The following is a 16,662-nucleotide window of genomic DNA, read 5'->3' on the forward strand; positions in this document are numbered from 1 at the left end:
CTGAGACCACGCCCCCTAATCTCCTTTGGGCTCACCCCATTCCCAGTTGAAAGAGCACTGCGCAGGCGTCTCCTGAAGCCACGCCCACTTCCCTGATTAGCTACTACCCGCGACCGAAGGAATACGCAGGCGCCCTCTGGACGTACCAGACGCTGCGACTCAAACACCGCCCTGGACATAGTACCACGCAGGCGCTAACTAGCTACTTTGCTAACTTCCCACCCTCTTCTCTGCGGCCACTGGAGACACACCCCTGGGGCTAATGCGCAAGCGCAGTTCCTCGCTCGCGGTCGCTGTCGCCTTACGCATGCCCGGGTGGCGGCGGGAAACTCCACGGAATTTACCGCCGGAAGTTCGGCGGACATCACCAAAGAGTGCAGGTTCGGCTAGCTAGCTAGAGGGGCTCGTTTCCGCGTCGCTCCCAGGTGGTGGGCGGCCATCTTAGATGCGTGCAATTAAGGGCTGTGGTGGGATTGGCTCCGCGTCTGGGCTCTTCTGCTGCTCCCCACCTACCAGGGCCGGATTTGGAGCCCTTCCCCGCGGGGCGGGACCTTCTAACCGCTGACTCAGGTGAAGGGTAACCTGGTTATGTTGGGATTTTGAGCGAACCTCCACGCTCCTTCCAATGCGACTCCAGGACAGGCTCTACATCCTCCGTGACTCGCCCTAGGGTAGGAGACAGAATGGGAGGCTCGCTAGACTCCTTCCCTCTACCCCCAAAAAGAAGGGAATGACCCTTTCTTGATAGGCCGCCTTCCGTCTTCTCCCCGCAGCCTGCAGTACACTCCCCTTGGTCCGTACGCTCCCTAATCCTCAAGTCCCTCCTTTTTTCTTCTAGGCCAAACCCACTGAGTTTAAGGAGATTGTCTTAAAACCGCCTGGCGCGGGCAGGGGTAAAGGAGGAGCTATGGTTTAGGGCCGCCTTTTCTTCTCTAGTTGCGCGCGGCTCTGCAGGAGAGCGCGAAATGGCTAGCGCGGCACGGCTGCCTAAGAACCGATGCATTCTCCCTTTTTCTTGTCCCAGATGAGTTTTGTATTATCTCCTAAAGGCCGAACGAACTTACATTCAGCGATAAACGCTAGAGGAAAATTAATCAGTGGGTGGTCAGGGCGATGCGAATATAATATACTCAGGCCGCCTAAGCATTTTTACTTCCTTTTCCCTTCTCGTAGCTGAAGAAACATTTAAATTCTGGGGATAGCGACTCAGTATCATGGCCGGCAGCCCTAATGAAGATCCAGAAGGAAGCAGAGTGCGTAAAACTATTAACTTATTGGCGAACTGAAATTCTGAATAATTGAGGTCCAAAGCATAAACACTTTTTGATTAAATCAATAATTGAATTATCTATTTTTTTCTTCTCTAGCCGATTTAAGAAAAGCTAATATAACTTAGAGACCGTCTATCACTTTTTCACATTTTGTAATTCGTTTTAGTTAACGCCTTAAGTTCTGAGGTTTTGGCTTTAAACCAAAGAGGGAAGGTGGAAGGGGGGAAGACACAGTAAAGGAAAATGGAAGAAATAGGTTAGTATTTTTCTGTACTAATAAAACAGTTTCTTTCCCTTTGCACATTTTAGATAACTTATGTGAAAGGAGACCTTTTTGCATGCCCCAAAACAGACTCTCTAGCCCACTGTATCAGTGAGGATTGTCGAATGGGCGCTGGGATAGCTGTACTCTTCAAGAAGAAATTTGGAGGGGTGCAGGAACTGTTAAATCAACGTGAGTTTTGAAACAACTCTTCTGACCTGGCTAGAGCACCTTTTGACCACCTGTTATACAAGATAATATATGCAAAGAGGAGTTCCCTAACCACTGAGTACTTTTAACTTGGATTAAGTTTTTCCTCTACAGAAATGGCCTCTAGTTTGGGTCTTATCACACCAAATCTGAGTTCTTGTAAAAGATTCTAATCTCTTCCTCCTCTATCATAAGACTTTGATAATACTCCACTTCTCTGAAATCCTTAACTCTGAATTGCTTAGCCAAGTCTGCAGGTATTAACTTGGTATTTGACAAACTGTTCACTCATATTGTATTTAGGAGTTTAGAATCCTCTTTACAGACCTCTCCCATCACTTCCTACCAATGATTTCAAACCAGGGATGTGTATTAGAATCATGTAGAACTTCTAAAACATTTGCTCAGACCACAGTCTAGGCTTAATCAGGGTCTCCACTGGTGATTATGATCCCAGCCTTTAAAAAAGCAATTTCTTTCTGCTTTGTGTTGTTATTTGTAAACATGGCACCTTCTCTTGATTGAAAACTCATAATTAGGCAACGTTTTATACACCTATGTACCCCATAATGCTTAAATATTAGCTCTTTGTATGTAAAAAGATCAATATTAAGTGAACACACATTTGGCAAATAATGCTATATATTCTAAAACATTTCAAGGCAGTAGACATTAAAGATTTTTAGGTGGATAAGTAAGGGCATATTTGGAAATAAGGATAGGACAAAAGATAAGGTGTGAAGAAAACATGAATGAGAAACACATGATTAAGAAAATTAGAAGTTAAGGAATATAGTATTTAGGAAGGCTGATGGACAAAGTGTTCATAAGACAATAGATTTCTTCAGAGTTCAAAATTCTAGTTCTGAGGTAAACTCAGATCTAAAGATTTTTACATCTAAGAATGGAGATCAGTGTTTTGATTTTCTTTTTCCTTTCTACTATTAAATAACTTTTCTTAGAAAAGAAATCTGGAGAAGTGGCTGTTCTGAAGAGAGATGGGCGATATATATATTACTTGGTAAGATGGGGCCAATTCTCTGCATTCTAAGGATTGGTGAACAGGTGGGCTGTGCTGAATTTGTGTTGATCATGGTGTTCTAGACAAGGATGTCAAAAAGCTGCTGATCTCATGTCAACTCAGATCTAGTGGCGGTGGCTGGAGCTCTAGGTTAGGAACATGAAGCTGCATCCTAGCTCCATGGGAAAGAATACTGTGACATTAACCAAAGGCCTGTGTTCTAAGACTTGCAAAAATTAGGGATGCCACCCAAACTTTTAATTCCTTCCTAGTCATGGTGAGATAGAAACAATAATAATGTCTCAAGAGACAGATTGCTCAAATGAGGTTTTCTCTCATTCTTCCCTATCAAATACACTCAGCAGCTTTCCTACCTGCTGCCTCAATGTGGAGTTCTTCCACTGTCTAAATAGTTTTTGTCCCCAGAAAGTGTGGAATTGTAGTGATGGTGCTGGTTGACTTACAGCCAATTCACTATAAGCTTGATCGGGACAGCACACTGAGTGGGATCACGTCCTAGCCCCTTTGAATTCTGTAAGACTGATGTGACTTCCAATATTTGGGACTCTACAAGTTTCACTCTTCTTTTATAGAGAAACAAAAAGCAAGCAAGCACAGTTTCTAAATAAGTGGACTTAACAGGAAATTTTCAGGTAGTATGTATGCGTTCTTTCTAGTTACAGACAGCTTATCTTTTGGAAGTGGCACAAAGATTTTCACCTACTTGCTTAAAAACAATACACAACAGGCACAGTCTGTTAACCTCCTGGGCTTCTTGAGTAAAGCAAAGATTGTTACATGGCAATGTCTGGGTTTCTCAGCCCCTTTTCAGTTGATTTTCCTGAGGGCTTCACATAAGTGGAAAGGACACTGACATTTGTCATCCCTGCTCTAGACTATTCTATAAAAATACATTTATTTTAATAGCTTGTTGGGAAAATGTGATGGCTTTTCTTTGGCTATAATTTTGGACTAAAAAAAGTTTGAATTCTTTCTTTGTATTCAGATTACAAAGAAAAGGGCTTCACACAAGCCAACTTATGAAAATTTACAGAAGAGTTTAGAGGCCATGAAGTCCCATTGTCTGAAGAATGGAGTCACCAACCTCTCCATGCCCAGGCAAGGAAATTCAGAGCCCTAAATGAAGGCTTACTTGATTGATGGGGTTTACTGTCTTACCGAAGACAAATGACTTAAAAACTTAATCCAAAATACAGACTTCAAGGTGGACAAATTTCAAAACTTGAAAAAATCACCAGTGAACCAGTTGTCAGACTCTAGGCCAAGGCATCCCCATTTCTTAGCCTGGGTTGAATGAATCAGGATAATTAACTTAAAACACACCCTTGCCTCAACCTATGTAGCAGAGAGGAGTTATTATTCAGTCACATTTGTTAAATTCCTAGGTCCTCTACCTGAAGCTTAACCTCTATTCCTGAAGCAATATAAACTTAAGAACCAAGACCAAGCTATTGTGATTTCCCTCTGGGTCACTTTGGGCTTCACAAACCTTTTAATTCTGTGCAAAGAAAGTTGTAAATCATTACTACCTTTTAAACTGCATGCTTGTTTGTGGTCACTGTGGGCCGTAGCCAGAGGATATGTCCCTAATGCAATGTCTTAGACCTTACCTGTTGGGAACTTAAAGAATGATGTTGGGGTTCAGTATCTCCTTTGCTTCCTTTTAAGGAAATAAGCTTGGAGTCACTTCTCTTCCTGTCTGCTTTTGAGTCAATGCTGGTCATCCATGCAGGTTTATTCCAAGCTTCAAGTTAACTTATGTGGCTACAGAGTCCCTCGTCTTACATTGGTCTTTAATATATTTATGAATTATGCACCAGAAACTTTTTTAATCACAACTTTTTTCAGAGACTTAATCATTTTCAAGGACTTCTTACATTGTATGAAATTAGCGATTTTAAGCCTCTTCTCTCCCCCCTCCCCCCGCCCACAGGGATGTTGAGGATCAATAAAGTAACATCTTAGAAGAAAGGTGCTAAGTAGTAGAGTTTTTTGGGCTGATTGAGGTTTCTCACCAGGGTGTTGCAAATAACCTGAATTGGCAGTCAGCTTGGTATTTCTTAACATTCCATCTTCTTTTTTGCAGAGATCCTGTCCTTTGTCTCTCCTTTTTATCTTCCTTAACTTTCCATTATCATATGTGTATTTTAAAAATACCAAACTTTTCTCATCTACCCACACCTAAATGTTCATCAGTAGACATGGAAGGATGGTGAGTCTCCCATGTCACAGCAGAGTTATATGTTTCTAAATATAGCTTGAAATAATTGGCAAGTGGTAACCTTATTAGACAAAAGAGAAGTGATAGCTGTGGGATGTTAGGGCTGTCTAGGAACAGCCTTGGGTGACTCAACAAGAGTTAACTTTCAAACTCCCGCCCTGGCTGCCCTTTGTCCTTAGGCTCTGGATGAATGTGGCCTAAGGAAGAGGGAAGGAATGATTTCTTAAATATTTTCATCACAACCAATGGAGATGTTTTGTCTTTTTCAGGATTGGGTGTGGTCTTGATCGTCTGCAATGGGAAAATGTGTCTGCAATGATTGAGGAGGTATTTGAGGCAACAGACATCAGAATTACTGTGTACACACTCTGAACAGATGAGCATTTTGGATGTGTCCCATGTTTTCCTCTGTCATCCCTACTGGGCCATAGGACTGGGCAAACTGACCTTAAAATTGTCAAAAGAAAGTTTCATGTGCAGTAGTCTATGTCATAGGCCAGGCTTGGTTTCTGTCGTCTCATAATCGGGCTGGGACTCTGAAAGAGGAATTGCTTGGGAAATGTTGCTGTGATTTTTTTTTTTTCCCAGGAAGGTAGGTAATAGATAGCCTGATACTAGATAGGGAAACAGATGATCCCTGTTTTGTTCCAGGATGTTACCTGATTTGTTTGGCTTGCCACTATGTGGCAGCATTGATTCTACTTCTCTGCTGTTTAAGAGAAATTTCAGGAAGGATGACCATTTTAATTTTGCATCTGTTATTATTTGTGCATTTACTTGGTATTATCCCTATGTCATGAAATTCATCATAGAGAATTTTGAGGGTTTTTTTTGTTTGTTTAAACTACAAAAATGGTTTTTTACATTGTTAACAAGGAATTTGTGACAAAAACGAGAAAATAAATATCTTTTTCTTGGGCTCCAGTGGGGTTCTCTGTACATGCCTGCATTGTTCTAGACTTGGATAACAGGATTCACCTGCAGCTTAATTTGGAAAACTCAGAGAGGGGAATCCAGTGGGAAAAGCAACAAGGTGAGAAATAAGAAATGAGAATGGACGGGAAGGCAGGTTTTTAAAAATCTGCTCGTGATGAATTCTTCTGTACACTACATAGTTTCTGTGACTGAACCTGTCTAAATTCAATCATGAAAAAAATGAAATAATATATGTTAAATGCCTAGCAGAGTGTTTAGTGTAGAGTAATGTCTCAGTTCTCAACAAAATTCGTATGCATCCTAAAGACCCACTTCTAAAAAAATTGTGTTTTGTTAGTCGTAGGGGTTAGGGAGGTTGGCCAGGTTTCTTTGCATTGTTGAGCTCCAGAGGATTCTGAGGCATAACCAACTGGGATCAAGAACAATAAATATTAGTCCCCTTTCTTCTTGAGTTAAGAGAGCAGCAATTTGTTTACTCTTATTTTTGTGGTGGGAGAAGAGGGTTTATTTAGCCTGTGGGGTTAGTATTGGTGGTATTGGGAAAACTAGTAGCGTTTTCCTTTTTTCCCTCCTTAACTGCAGCGTTAGGAGTTAAAATAGATCTATTACTGATTTTCTCCCTAGAGTGAATTCTGGGTCTTCACAGGACTTGCTGCTTTCCCAAGCATAAAAGAACTAGATTTTAGAATGGGCTTGTTGAAGTACCAGGAAAAAAACTGGTTAAATGTAATCTTTGTACTTTAGACTTGTGTTCTTATCACATTGCAGCCTGATACGAGGCAGCAGTTTGAAAAGTATTTCACTTCTTTTGTATCTCTGTGTGGAACATATAGGTTCTCCATGTTGTTGGGATGGAGTAGTGTAGGAACAAGTTCATTATCAGACTTTTAGACTGAAGCTTTTCTTGAAACTTCGCTTCTGTCCACATGCAGATAGTAAAAAATTGAAAGGGGGAAAGTGATGAGAAAAAATGTTTAAATACACAAAACTGAAAATGAGAGTGGGGTGATAAGAGGAAAGTTAAAGTATTTTGCTAACTGCAAATAAATCTTTAAGACTTGGGTTAAAACATTGGTTTTGCAGGCTTCTATGTTGAAAGGATTAGGGTGAATTTTTTTCATGGAGTATGAACCTTCATTCTTTTAACAGCTTGGTCTCGCTGAAGACTGGATATAAGTGGAATTCTGGGACTCAGCAGAGATGTGATAAAGTGCTTTGTCATTTGCAGATAGTCTTCGGGTCAAATTCCGATGACTTATCACACTCAAAGCCTGGGGAAAGGAGGTATTGCCTGATAATCAGAATGAACACGTTATTCCTGGAAACCTAGTTAGAGTTTGACAAACACCCAGAAATTCACATGTGAAGTTTTACTTCTACGTAGGCCTCAAACCTTTTAAGAAATAAGACTTTGACATTATCCTGCCTTCACCATCAAGTACCACATGTTGACTACTCTTACATTATGTGTATCTGAACACTGAAATCCTACCTCACCTTCTCTTTAATTAAGAGGCTAATTGCTTATTAATTGGCCTTTGGGATATAGATATCAACACATTTCTTGTGCTTTTTATTTCACCCTCTGCCATATTCTTTGTCTTCAGAGAAGGGAAAAGGCACAAGTAATCTCAGAAGAAAATATTTTATGAAAGTCAAGACCAATGTGAGAAGTCTATATGAGAGAGTTAGTATCCTGTGTTTCATACACAAGTCCTGGTTAAAGCCTTCCTCCCACTTTATAATCTCATGGCTTGGTTCATAGCTTGGGACATCCCTATTCCTGAGACTTGATTGCTCTCCATAGCAACTTCTATGAAACGTCCAAGTTCCTTAAATCTGGTCACAGAAAAACCATACCACTTCTTTTATTAATGTTGCTGGGTTTGTTTTTTTTTTAACCAATTTAACATAAAATGCATTTCTAGACACATTTCAAAGATTTGGGCAGATCTTGGGTCTGAGGCTCTTTGCCTTAAGTGGACCATTTGGGGGAATAGGACCCTCAGCCCCACAGATGCTTTGCATCCATGATGATTACTGTGTCTTCTTGCAACTCCCCTCTTTCCCAAGGACAGCTTTAGAGAGAGAGGCACAGCTAAAATGATTTACAGCATAAGAAGTGTATTTTGAGTCCTCAGAGGGCCTTTTTTCAGTGGGATTGGTTGGTGTCGAATGTTGTCCAGCTCCAAGTGGTATTAGGAAGTCAGGCATGTCCCAGATGGCCATACGTGTCACTGCTGTCTCGGTAGCAGCAGGCAGACCTTGGTGAGAAAACGGAAAGCATGTTACTGAGAGCCCTGCTGGCCCAAACAATGAAGAGTTTTCTTTTCAAACTAGGGTTTCCGTGTGCCCTTCTTAAGTCTCTGAATTTCTCTTCCATAATCTGCTGTGATTCCTGGTTTAGCCAGGATTGGATTTGTTTCATTCATGTTTTCGTGTGGTTCACGGAGAAAGCCCTGGAAGAGATCTGCTTTAACTCTGTTCTCAAGTTGAATATATTATTAAATCTTATTCTGTCATTTTTTCTTTTTAAGTTTGAGAAAGAAATAGGCAAATTTTCTTTAACAGATGCCCATTTTGGGGGAGTATTTTAATTAAGCAGATCTTTTGTGCTTTTAGATTACAACTCTTTCATGCCATCTTTTTTTAACTTGGCACATTTTAACCTTTTCCTTTAGGAACATGAGCAACTTGAATACAGGGAAGCATGTTAATGTGTCCGGATAGTACAGTTATGTACATTACTGGAGGCTTATAACGAGGAACATATCTAATAATATTTTATTAAGAATAATTCGACTTAGAAATGGACTTTTCCCTCAAACTGATTTATCTGTTTTACTTATGTTAGATTACCGTAAGATACAACCCTCAATTATCCAAAATTAAAAGCTCTTTTTAATCCTCCTTGAAGTGCTTAATTTTTATAGCAGATTTAGTTATCTAAATATTTGACTTAATGGGGAAAAAAACCACACACACACACACACACACACACACACACACCCACCCCCCGCAAGGACTTGCTAGTTAGGCAGCTGGAAAGCTGGAAGAAGTGGCCAGTGACTCCGAAAGATGTTTAAGAAGAAAGGAAAGCTGGAAGAAGTGGCCAGTGACTCCGAAAGATGTTTAAGAAGAAAGTAAACTAGGATTAAAATTAAGTTACCAGTCATTCTGTAGAATCTGAGTAGGATTTATAATTATAGTGGTAGTACTTACCCAAATAAAATTAAAATCAAGGAATTTAAAAGTTAATTTTGTATCTTCAGAGGTCACTCTTAGGTCTGTTTATTACCACTCACCACCACTCAGTGTTTTACATGAGCAGAGTACCACATGACATTACCTGACCATAATGATCTCACTGAATTCAGTGAATGGGTCCTGCTTCTTGTAAGAAATGGCTGAAAATTGTGTCTTTGTGGACTGAGGATTACTCAGCTGGAGAATTATCAGGCACCCTGAGTGCATATCTGATATCAAATACCTGCCAACATCAAGCTCCAGAACTGATAGTTTCAAAACACGTCTATGAAGTGACACCTTAAGAGTATTAAGAATGAGAGACCACAAATGAATATCTTCATGGAAGCATGCTGCTTTTGTGTTTTAGTAATATGAGTTGTTTAAGAATTAAAGTTGTGTAAAAGGTGAAGACCCTTTCTCTGTTACTGGAAGACTGATGAGTAACTCAGTCTTTTAACTTATTTAAAAAGACTTAGTCATAGCATTGCTGTGGCAGCAAACTAGACCAGACCAAATTCAAAAAAAGATAGTAAAGGATCCTTTACTCTCTATCCTGGGAGTAATCGGCCTGTTTCTGTAAGTCTTAATTTACCCTCAGCAAGAAGCCAAATTGGCCTTAATTTTGTCCTAATTATTTGCTTAAACGGCTAATTTTTACTTCCAGCTCTCATCACATCTTGATACCTGTAGGAAGTTATTTTTGAGCTGCTGCCTAATTTACAAACAGCTTTTTTAACCCTTTAAACATTCCCGCATGGAAGAACTTGTTCTATTATCCCCATTCCTGCATTCAGCATTTTTCTATGACTTATGCTGAGGTCTTCTCAGCATAAGAAAAACCTTGCATTATACATTCATATAGTAATTACTTGTCTCCCTCAAAGCAGAACCATTTTGAAAACATAAAATTTCTCTGGCCAAAAATAGTTGAATACAAACCCGCTTGGGGAATTTCGGAAGTACCAAAAATGAAAAAAAAAATTGCCCCTGATGGAATGAAACACCTGCTTTAGAGAAAGATGGAATGGTAGGATTGCAAATGGGAGTGAGAGCGGGGCATCTACAAGGTGTCCAGAATTAGTAATTCTGGACATGTGTACATGGGGGCATGATTAGGGGATTGAAATGTTTTCTAGGCTGTTGTTCAGTAGCAAACCCTTGTACCATCTAAATCTTAATACAGAATCATTCTGTCTCATTAAATCTTTCAGATTCCTGTCAATCTTAAGTATTCCATGTTATGGGGGAAGTTAGTTTCATATAAAAGGGTAGGTGGGAAAAGGATTTAGGGAGAGGAATTAGAGGAAAAAAAGACGGGATCTTCTAAAATGTTTTTGCAACCAACCAAAAGCAGGGAAATGAAATTCTTCTAAAGAAAAATCAAACATACCACTTGATCCACCTGACCTCAAGCTTTCTACCCAAGTTGACAGTTAATAGAGTGATAGTGCCGTAACTCACGTGAGGCTGAGCCTAGTGGCCTACTTCAGGATGTCTGCCAACTTCTCCTCATAATACAGGAAGTTCTCCTGAATGTCCTCCCAGGGCTCAAAGGCCTTGGATTCGCCCTCTTCTTGCTCCACAAAATTCTTCCAGATGTACTCGAAGTCCTGGGACTTCATGATGCGCAGTCTGCAGCCAGCCTCCTTCAGCTTCCTCAGAGCAGCCTGGATCTCGGGCTCCTCCCACATGAAGAGGCGCCCCACCAGAATGAGTAGGCGCAGGTTCTTGGTCTTGCCGAGGGTTTTGATGATGCGGTCAGCGCAAGCCACACAGGGACTAGAGGACACGTACCAGGTGACGTTGTACCGCAGTGCTGGGTCGAATGTTGGCACAATGGTGTTGAAGAAGGCTTCCTCTGCATGGGCAGTAGCATGCTCATCCTCCAGGTATCCCCGGGATGCCTGCACTTGGCCTCCCTTGTCCTGCACTTCGATCACATAGCAGAGGAAGGTCTTGTTTCGCCCAGAACTGTACTCTACATTCCGGAACTGAAACTTAAAGTAGTTGACAGGTAGCCGCTCCCTGTGGGTCAAGGAGACAAGGGGACAGGGAAGAAGAAAGAATAGTAAGTTGTTTTTAGGACCAGCCTGGAGTAGGTAGCTCTCCAAGAGCTCCTCAGACACACATTCGCTCTTACTTTTAGAACAGGCCTTGCCTAGGTGACAAAAAAACAAAGAATCCAGAAAGGTTTATCTGGGGGAGAGGAATTTGGAATGAGGTGCACCCTGGTCACTCCATTAGGAAGGCTCTCTAAACACTCCATCACTCCCAACATGTAACACACATCCACATTTCTAAATCAATGACTCTTTAACCTGGTTCTACATTAGAATCACCTAGAGGACTCTACAAACGTTAATGCCTGGTACCCCACACCAAACCAATTTAAATTACAACATCTAGAAGGGGTGTCCAGGCACCAGCATTTTAAAAGCCTCTGCAGATAATCCTAATAATTGGCCAGGTTTGAAAAGCAGTGTTCAAACAGTAATTTTGACGAGTAGCAAGCATGTAAAATCTCTCATGATGGAGTGAGACAAAGATTTTGCAGAACATTTCATACTTTCATTCCTCCTCCTTGTCACTCGTGTACATTGTATCCTAAGATGGAATGTACCTGCAACTTGCAGTGCTATACTCTCCAAGTGACTTTCTTAAGCCTATCTTTTTCCCTCAGGTGAAAGAAGGGTTGTCACATAAGTGTCCAACAATTTTTATCTTTGAGGTCATATTACCTAAGGGCATCTTGATATGATTTAGCTTGTATATAGTATTGAGTCATTTCAAAATCATGAAAGATTTGGCCTCTGCCCTCCAGATGCTTATAATCTAGCAGTTAGATTCTAGCTGGATAGAGCCGTAAATAAGTTAGTCAAGAACAATAGAAAACTGCTAAAAAGGAGTAGATAGAGTGAAAGACATAAGATAAAGGCTCTTGAAAGTTTAGCTATGACTCAGGAGGCAGTAGAGAATCATTACAGATTCTTGAGTAAAGAAAGACATAATAAAAGTTGTGTCCACGGAAGAGGACTGTGGTGGGTTTAGGCAGAATGAAGCTGGGTAAAGCCTGAAATAAAGACAGCCTACTTGGTGTCTTAGGAAACCAGACTTGGTGATGAATATGGCCAGTGGCTTCCAAGGAGAGATGGATGATTAAGAAATGAAAGCAGCAGGAAAAGGCCAGTTTTTCTTTAGAAAAGTTTACTAGTAAGGAGATAAAAAAAAAAAAAAATGAAAAGGGCTAGAGAGGGCATGAGAGTTGAAGATTGTTTTGATCTTTATGTGTATGTGTATGTTTTTCTAAAATAGGGAAGATGCGTGCAGGTTTGAAGGCCAAGGAGAATGAGGAGGCTTTAACAGGAGAGATTAAAAATGCCAGAAGGAGAGCAGGGGATAAGTATCTGCTGGACAGGTTGAATGTTTTCTTTTTTCAAAATATAATCTCTGGCTGCCCCAGAAGATACCCTGTGGCAACCATTAACTCTGCTGTTGCTTCTCTCCCCAACTTCTGTTTTCTCAGGGAGGTCACCCAACTTCCCTGGGCTGCAGGGGAATCCCTGATGTCCCAGGGCCTTGGCTTCTTAGGGATAAGCAGCAGGTGCCAAAGAGCTGAGTAAACTTGAGCTATTTTCCTGTGGTGCTCCCCTCCCCCCATCACCCATTTTTCTCCATCCAAGTTTCCATGTCACTTGCTGTCAAGTTAAATATCCACTGTGGAGATAGATGTGTTTGAGGACCCAGCCCCAGAGATTCCTTTGCATACTATACTTAGCTCTCTAAGCCCCTCTGTCCCTGGTTAGATGTGTTTATTTACTTAACATTTTGAGAGAATGGATGGCCTAATAATTCCCCTCTCCTTTCAATCCCTGCCAGGATTAGCTCTCCCTAATTAAACTCACCCCACCAGACAACTCAATGGGTTGCTACATGCATCCTTCTCTTCCTAGAGTGGCTTTTTCCTCCCGAGAAGCAGTCTACCTTTCTCCCCCAAACCCTTTTTTTGCTCTACAAGGCCTTTTGCCAGACCACTCCCATTCCCACCCCAAGTCTAATCCAGAGCCACCTGTATGATGGATTCTCAGGTGAAATCATTGAAATTATAGTATGTCCTTACTTAACTCCGTCAAAAATAAGTTCTGCAACTTTAAGGGAAAAAAAACATATAAGGAAAACAATTTTACCATAGTCTAATGGATATAAATAAGACTTAAGTTCCTACAAGATCTCACCAATGTTATAATGAAATGACGTTGAAAGAAATGATGTTAGTCGAGGACCTGCTTTATTCATGAGTGTATGGTTGGCTTGGGGGCTTCAACGATAGCGGCCTCCTATGTGGTCCCTCAGGTTTCCTTCTGGAACCCGCAAATGTATTGCTCCAACTTTGCCAAGTACATCCCAGCCAAGAGTGTAAATTTGGCCCATGATGCAAATGCAAGTTGGCTGGATGGTCTGAGATTGCTGATTTTCTCAGCCCCTCTTAAGCTCTGATGTTTTTTCCCTCCTCCTCTTTCCTGGGCAAGGGTAGAGGACCCAGAGAAACGTGAAACCAAAGGGAGAGGAAGAAAGTTCACCTCTCTATAAATATCTTTACCAACCACTCTGGCTAGCAGCCTTATGGGTTACCCTGTCCCTCAGCAAAGACAATAGAATAAGACAGAATAGGAGCCTCAGGAAGGGAAGTGATTTCAAGGGACAAAGGAAAGTCAGGGAAGTTTTGGCTCCCAGTCTTTCCTTTAGGCTTCCTCAGAGACTGAACTTGCTTGGCTTCTCCTTTTTGGTCTTCTGGGAGGAACATAAAGGTCAAATGAGGTTTTTTTTAAAGGCCTCCCACCAGGGAAATCAGGAGAACAGAGTTGGTAGGGGTCTGAAACTTCTTTAGGGAGCTAAGACAACATGGTCATCTTGGGTGATATTATCAAATCACAAAATAAGTCAACACTATTATGTGTACTAGTAGAAGGAAAGAAATAGTGACATTAACTTCTTAGATGATAAACTTTTTTTTTTTTTTTTCTGGTAGCAAGTAAATATGGTATGCCTGAGGACCATATTTACTTAAACTCTCAACCCCTGCAGGTATTTTACTGGGAAAGTGGGATGTGTGCTTGTATGCTGAGTGGTGGTCAGGAGAGAGATGCTGATGGTAGAGTTTTTCACCGGGACTCAGTCACTTCTTCAGGTACAGAAATGGACACATTGTTCCTACCCTTTACCCACAGGCTCAAATAGCACTTCTTTAAGCATGACTTCCTCATACTTTCAGCAAACAAGGCTATTTACACTTCATCTGCTAGACCCAGTCTATTGGGCATTGCAATTCTCTAGGCAGGAAACTGAGATTCCTAATACCTAGAAAAAATTGGGAATATGGTCCGCTTGCTGGAGAGAGAAGGTATGTGAGTAAATGTGTATGTGTACATATATGTCTGTTTTTTCTCACATTTACATTTAAAAACATTTGCATTTCCTAAACATAAATCTATACAGTGAAAAAAAGCAACCTGGAGGGCAGTAAAAGCTGGTCTGAGGTTAAACATTTGCTCCAAGGTAATCCATGGAGTAGAAAACTCACAGGTAATTGAGTGTTGACTCATTTTTGCTTTCCTTGCTAGATGTTTCATGACATGCTCGAAAGAGGCAGAATTGCCTGTGTCAGGTTCCTTTTCCTTTTTCAGACCACTTTCAAAGTTGATGCTCAGGGGTGGGCCTAGTCAGAAGGAGGCGTGTAGAGAAACAGTTCTAACAGACTGACTTCCTAGAGCTGAGAAAGAGTTTGGTGTGCTGCTTACTCCAGATTTGCAGTTCTGGATAGGATTCTGCCCAAGGCAAGCCTGGAGCCTGCCCCTTTTCTCTGGAAGGCACTATCTTTCACTGAGCTTTGACCCTCCACCAGCCCTCAGTGGACTCCAGAGTGGTCAGAGTCAGCGGCTGTCTTCTATCTTTATGGAACAAACCTTCCCAGCATGCTCCAGAGTCCAGAATAGGGAGGGAGGGGCTTGTGGCATTAACAGTGGTGTCGAAGGTCTCTCGTTCCTTGTCTGTCCCTTTCCCTCTAAACCCTACCTTGTCTGTGTTCCTCACATGTTCAGAATAAACTACTGGAAGCTGAAGAAGTGGTTGGAAGGAGAATCACTGCCTGTGGCATTTATCTCTGTTCCATGATAATCCCTTTGAGAACAGGTTCAGCTTTATGCAAAATTACGTACAATATAACTCGAAACAAACACACAGGTGCTGCCAGGCAGAGCCACGGTTTCTCATCACTGGGATGGAGATATGGGGGAGACAACCAATTCTGATGCCTCAGAACCTCCCTAAAGCATACTGAGTCCAGAGGCAGCCATGAACCAGTGAAATTCTCTTCTAAGCTTTGTGCTGCTGGATCTTCATATGTCCTGAAATTTTCTCCTTAAGTTCTCCCCACAATTAATACCCTGTCTCAATGCCTGGCAGAGAGCCCACCACACAGTAGTTCACTAGTTCATTCATTTATTAAAAAACAAATATTTATTGAGTACCTATTAGGGGCTAGGCACTATTCTTGGTGCTAAGGGTAAAGCAGTTAAAAGACAAAGTCCCTGTCTACATGGAAGTTAAACACTAGTAGAAACGGGCAGTAAAGAAATGATTCCTACTTCGCAAATATTTGTTGACCATAAAAAGACTCCTCTTTATGGTATGTTTTAGAGACAGTGTGAATATTTGGAGTCTGACAGTCCTGGGGTTCACGCCCAAGTCCATCCACTAGCTTTGGGCAAGTTACACATCCCTCTAAGACTTGGTTTCCTCATCGAAAAGATAGGTCGAGTAATCCAACCCTTCGGATTTTGAACAACTGTCAACACTCAAGAAATTAAACCTAGTATTAATGAGTGGTGCCTTCTCTGGGCCTCAGATCTTTTCCCTTAGAGTTCTATCTTAGGCACCACCAAACTTTGTCCCTTCTCTACTCTTCCTCTCATTTTCAGAGGGTCCTCTCTTATAGCAGTGTGCTAGCTTAGCACCCAGAAAACTGAAAGAAAGGAAAAAAAAACCCTGACTTCTAACATTTGCTGATTTCTGTAAACACTCTCCTTATGGAGATTTCAAGAAACCAATGTGAAGTAACTGAACATAGAGTTGGGAAGAGATGCACACAATCAACTTTCAGCCAATGTGAGCTGGCTTGGTTGCAGAGGCATACCACAGCAACTTTAGACCTTTTTCTAGCACTTTCTACCACATTATTTTGTTAACGTTGTTATGTCAGTTTTCTATCCTGAGTGCCGTATTTCAAACTAGAATCATGACAAGCAAGGCATCTCTCTCTTTGTTTCTACCTGATACTCCCTTCTTACCTTAGATTGTTTCCTGAAAAGCCTCCTGCTCTTCTCCTAGTTTGTGGCCCAAATCTAAGGAGCAGAGACCAGGAGTCTAGGCTAAGAGAGGACCTGCTTGGCACCCCTTTGACTCCAGGGCATCTGGA

At 41.4% G+C, this 16,662-nt stretch overlaps 2 protein-coding genes across 6 annotated transcripts in view; one reads left to right on the forward strand and one right to left on the reverse strand.

Moving 5' to 3' along the window:
- Positions 1-243: 243 nt before the first annotated feature.
- On the forward strand, positions 244-5,947 carry OARD1 (O-acyl-ADP-ribose deacylase 1). 5 transcript variants are annotated; one of them, XM_006926579.3, is made up of 6 exons: positions 244-380; positions 1,174-1,253; positions 1,581-1,725; positions 2,706-2,764; positions 3,771-3,883; positions 5,276-5,930. In XM_006926579.3, exons 2-6 carry the CDS (start codon positions 1,215-1,217, stop codon positions 5,376-5,378), a joined length of 459 nt encoding a protein of 152 aa, XP_006926641.1. In that variant the 5' UTR covers positions 244-380; positions 1,174-1,214; the 3' UTR covers positions 5,379-5,930. The 5 variants fall into 5 exon arrangements, with proteins under 5 accessions (XP_006926641.1, XP_024898315.1, XP_024898314.1 ...); XM_006926578.3 differs by lacking the exon at positions 244-380 and adding an exon at positions 419-671 and having other exon boundaries at positions 5,276-5,947; XM_006926580.3 differs by lacking the exon at positions 244-380 and adding an exon at positions 419-570 and having other exon boundaries at positions 5,276-5,947.
- A 538-nt stretch (positions 5,948-6,485) lies between these two features.
- The window catches only part of APOBEC2 (apolipoprotein B mRNA editing enzyme catalytic subunit 2), a 12,519-nt gene continuing 2,342 nt past the window's right edge, over positions 6,486-16,662 (reverse strand). The window contains exons 2-3 of the mRNA XM_006926581.3: positions 10,653-11,216; positions 6,486-8,206 (exon numbers count right to left, since the gene is read on the reverse strand). Coding sequence (XP_006926643.1) covers positions 10,673-11,216 — 544 coding nt within the window. The 3' untranslated portion in view covers positions 6,486-8,206; positions 10,653-10,672. The remainder of the gene's footprint in view (positions 8,207-10,652; positions 11,217-16,662) is intronic.

This window comes from Pteropus alecto, unplaced genomic scaffold (genome assembly GCF_000325575.1).
Source record: "Pteropus alecto unplaced genomic scaffold, ASM32557v1 scaffold7, whole genome shotgun sequence".
NCBI lineage: Eukaryota > Metazoa > Chordata > Mammalia > Chiroptera > Pteropodidae > Pteropus > Pteropus alecto.

Bases quoted from the DNA above. Each gene is read 5' to 3' on its own strand.
- OARD1 (XM_006926579.3), top strand. From the start codon at position 1,215: ATGGCCGGCAGCCCTAATGAAGATCCAGAAGGAAGCAGA. The intron at 1,254-1,580 runs GTGCGTAAAACT...TGCACATTTTAG, and splicing joins AAGATCCAGAAGGAAGCAGA to ATAACTTATGTGAAAGGAGA. The intron at 3,884-5,275 runs GCAAGGAAATTC...TGTCTTTTTCAG, and splicing joins ACCAACCTCTCCATGCCCAG to GATTGGGTGTGGTCTTGATC.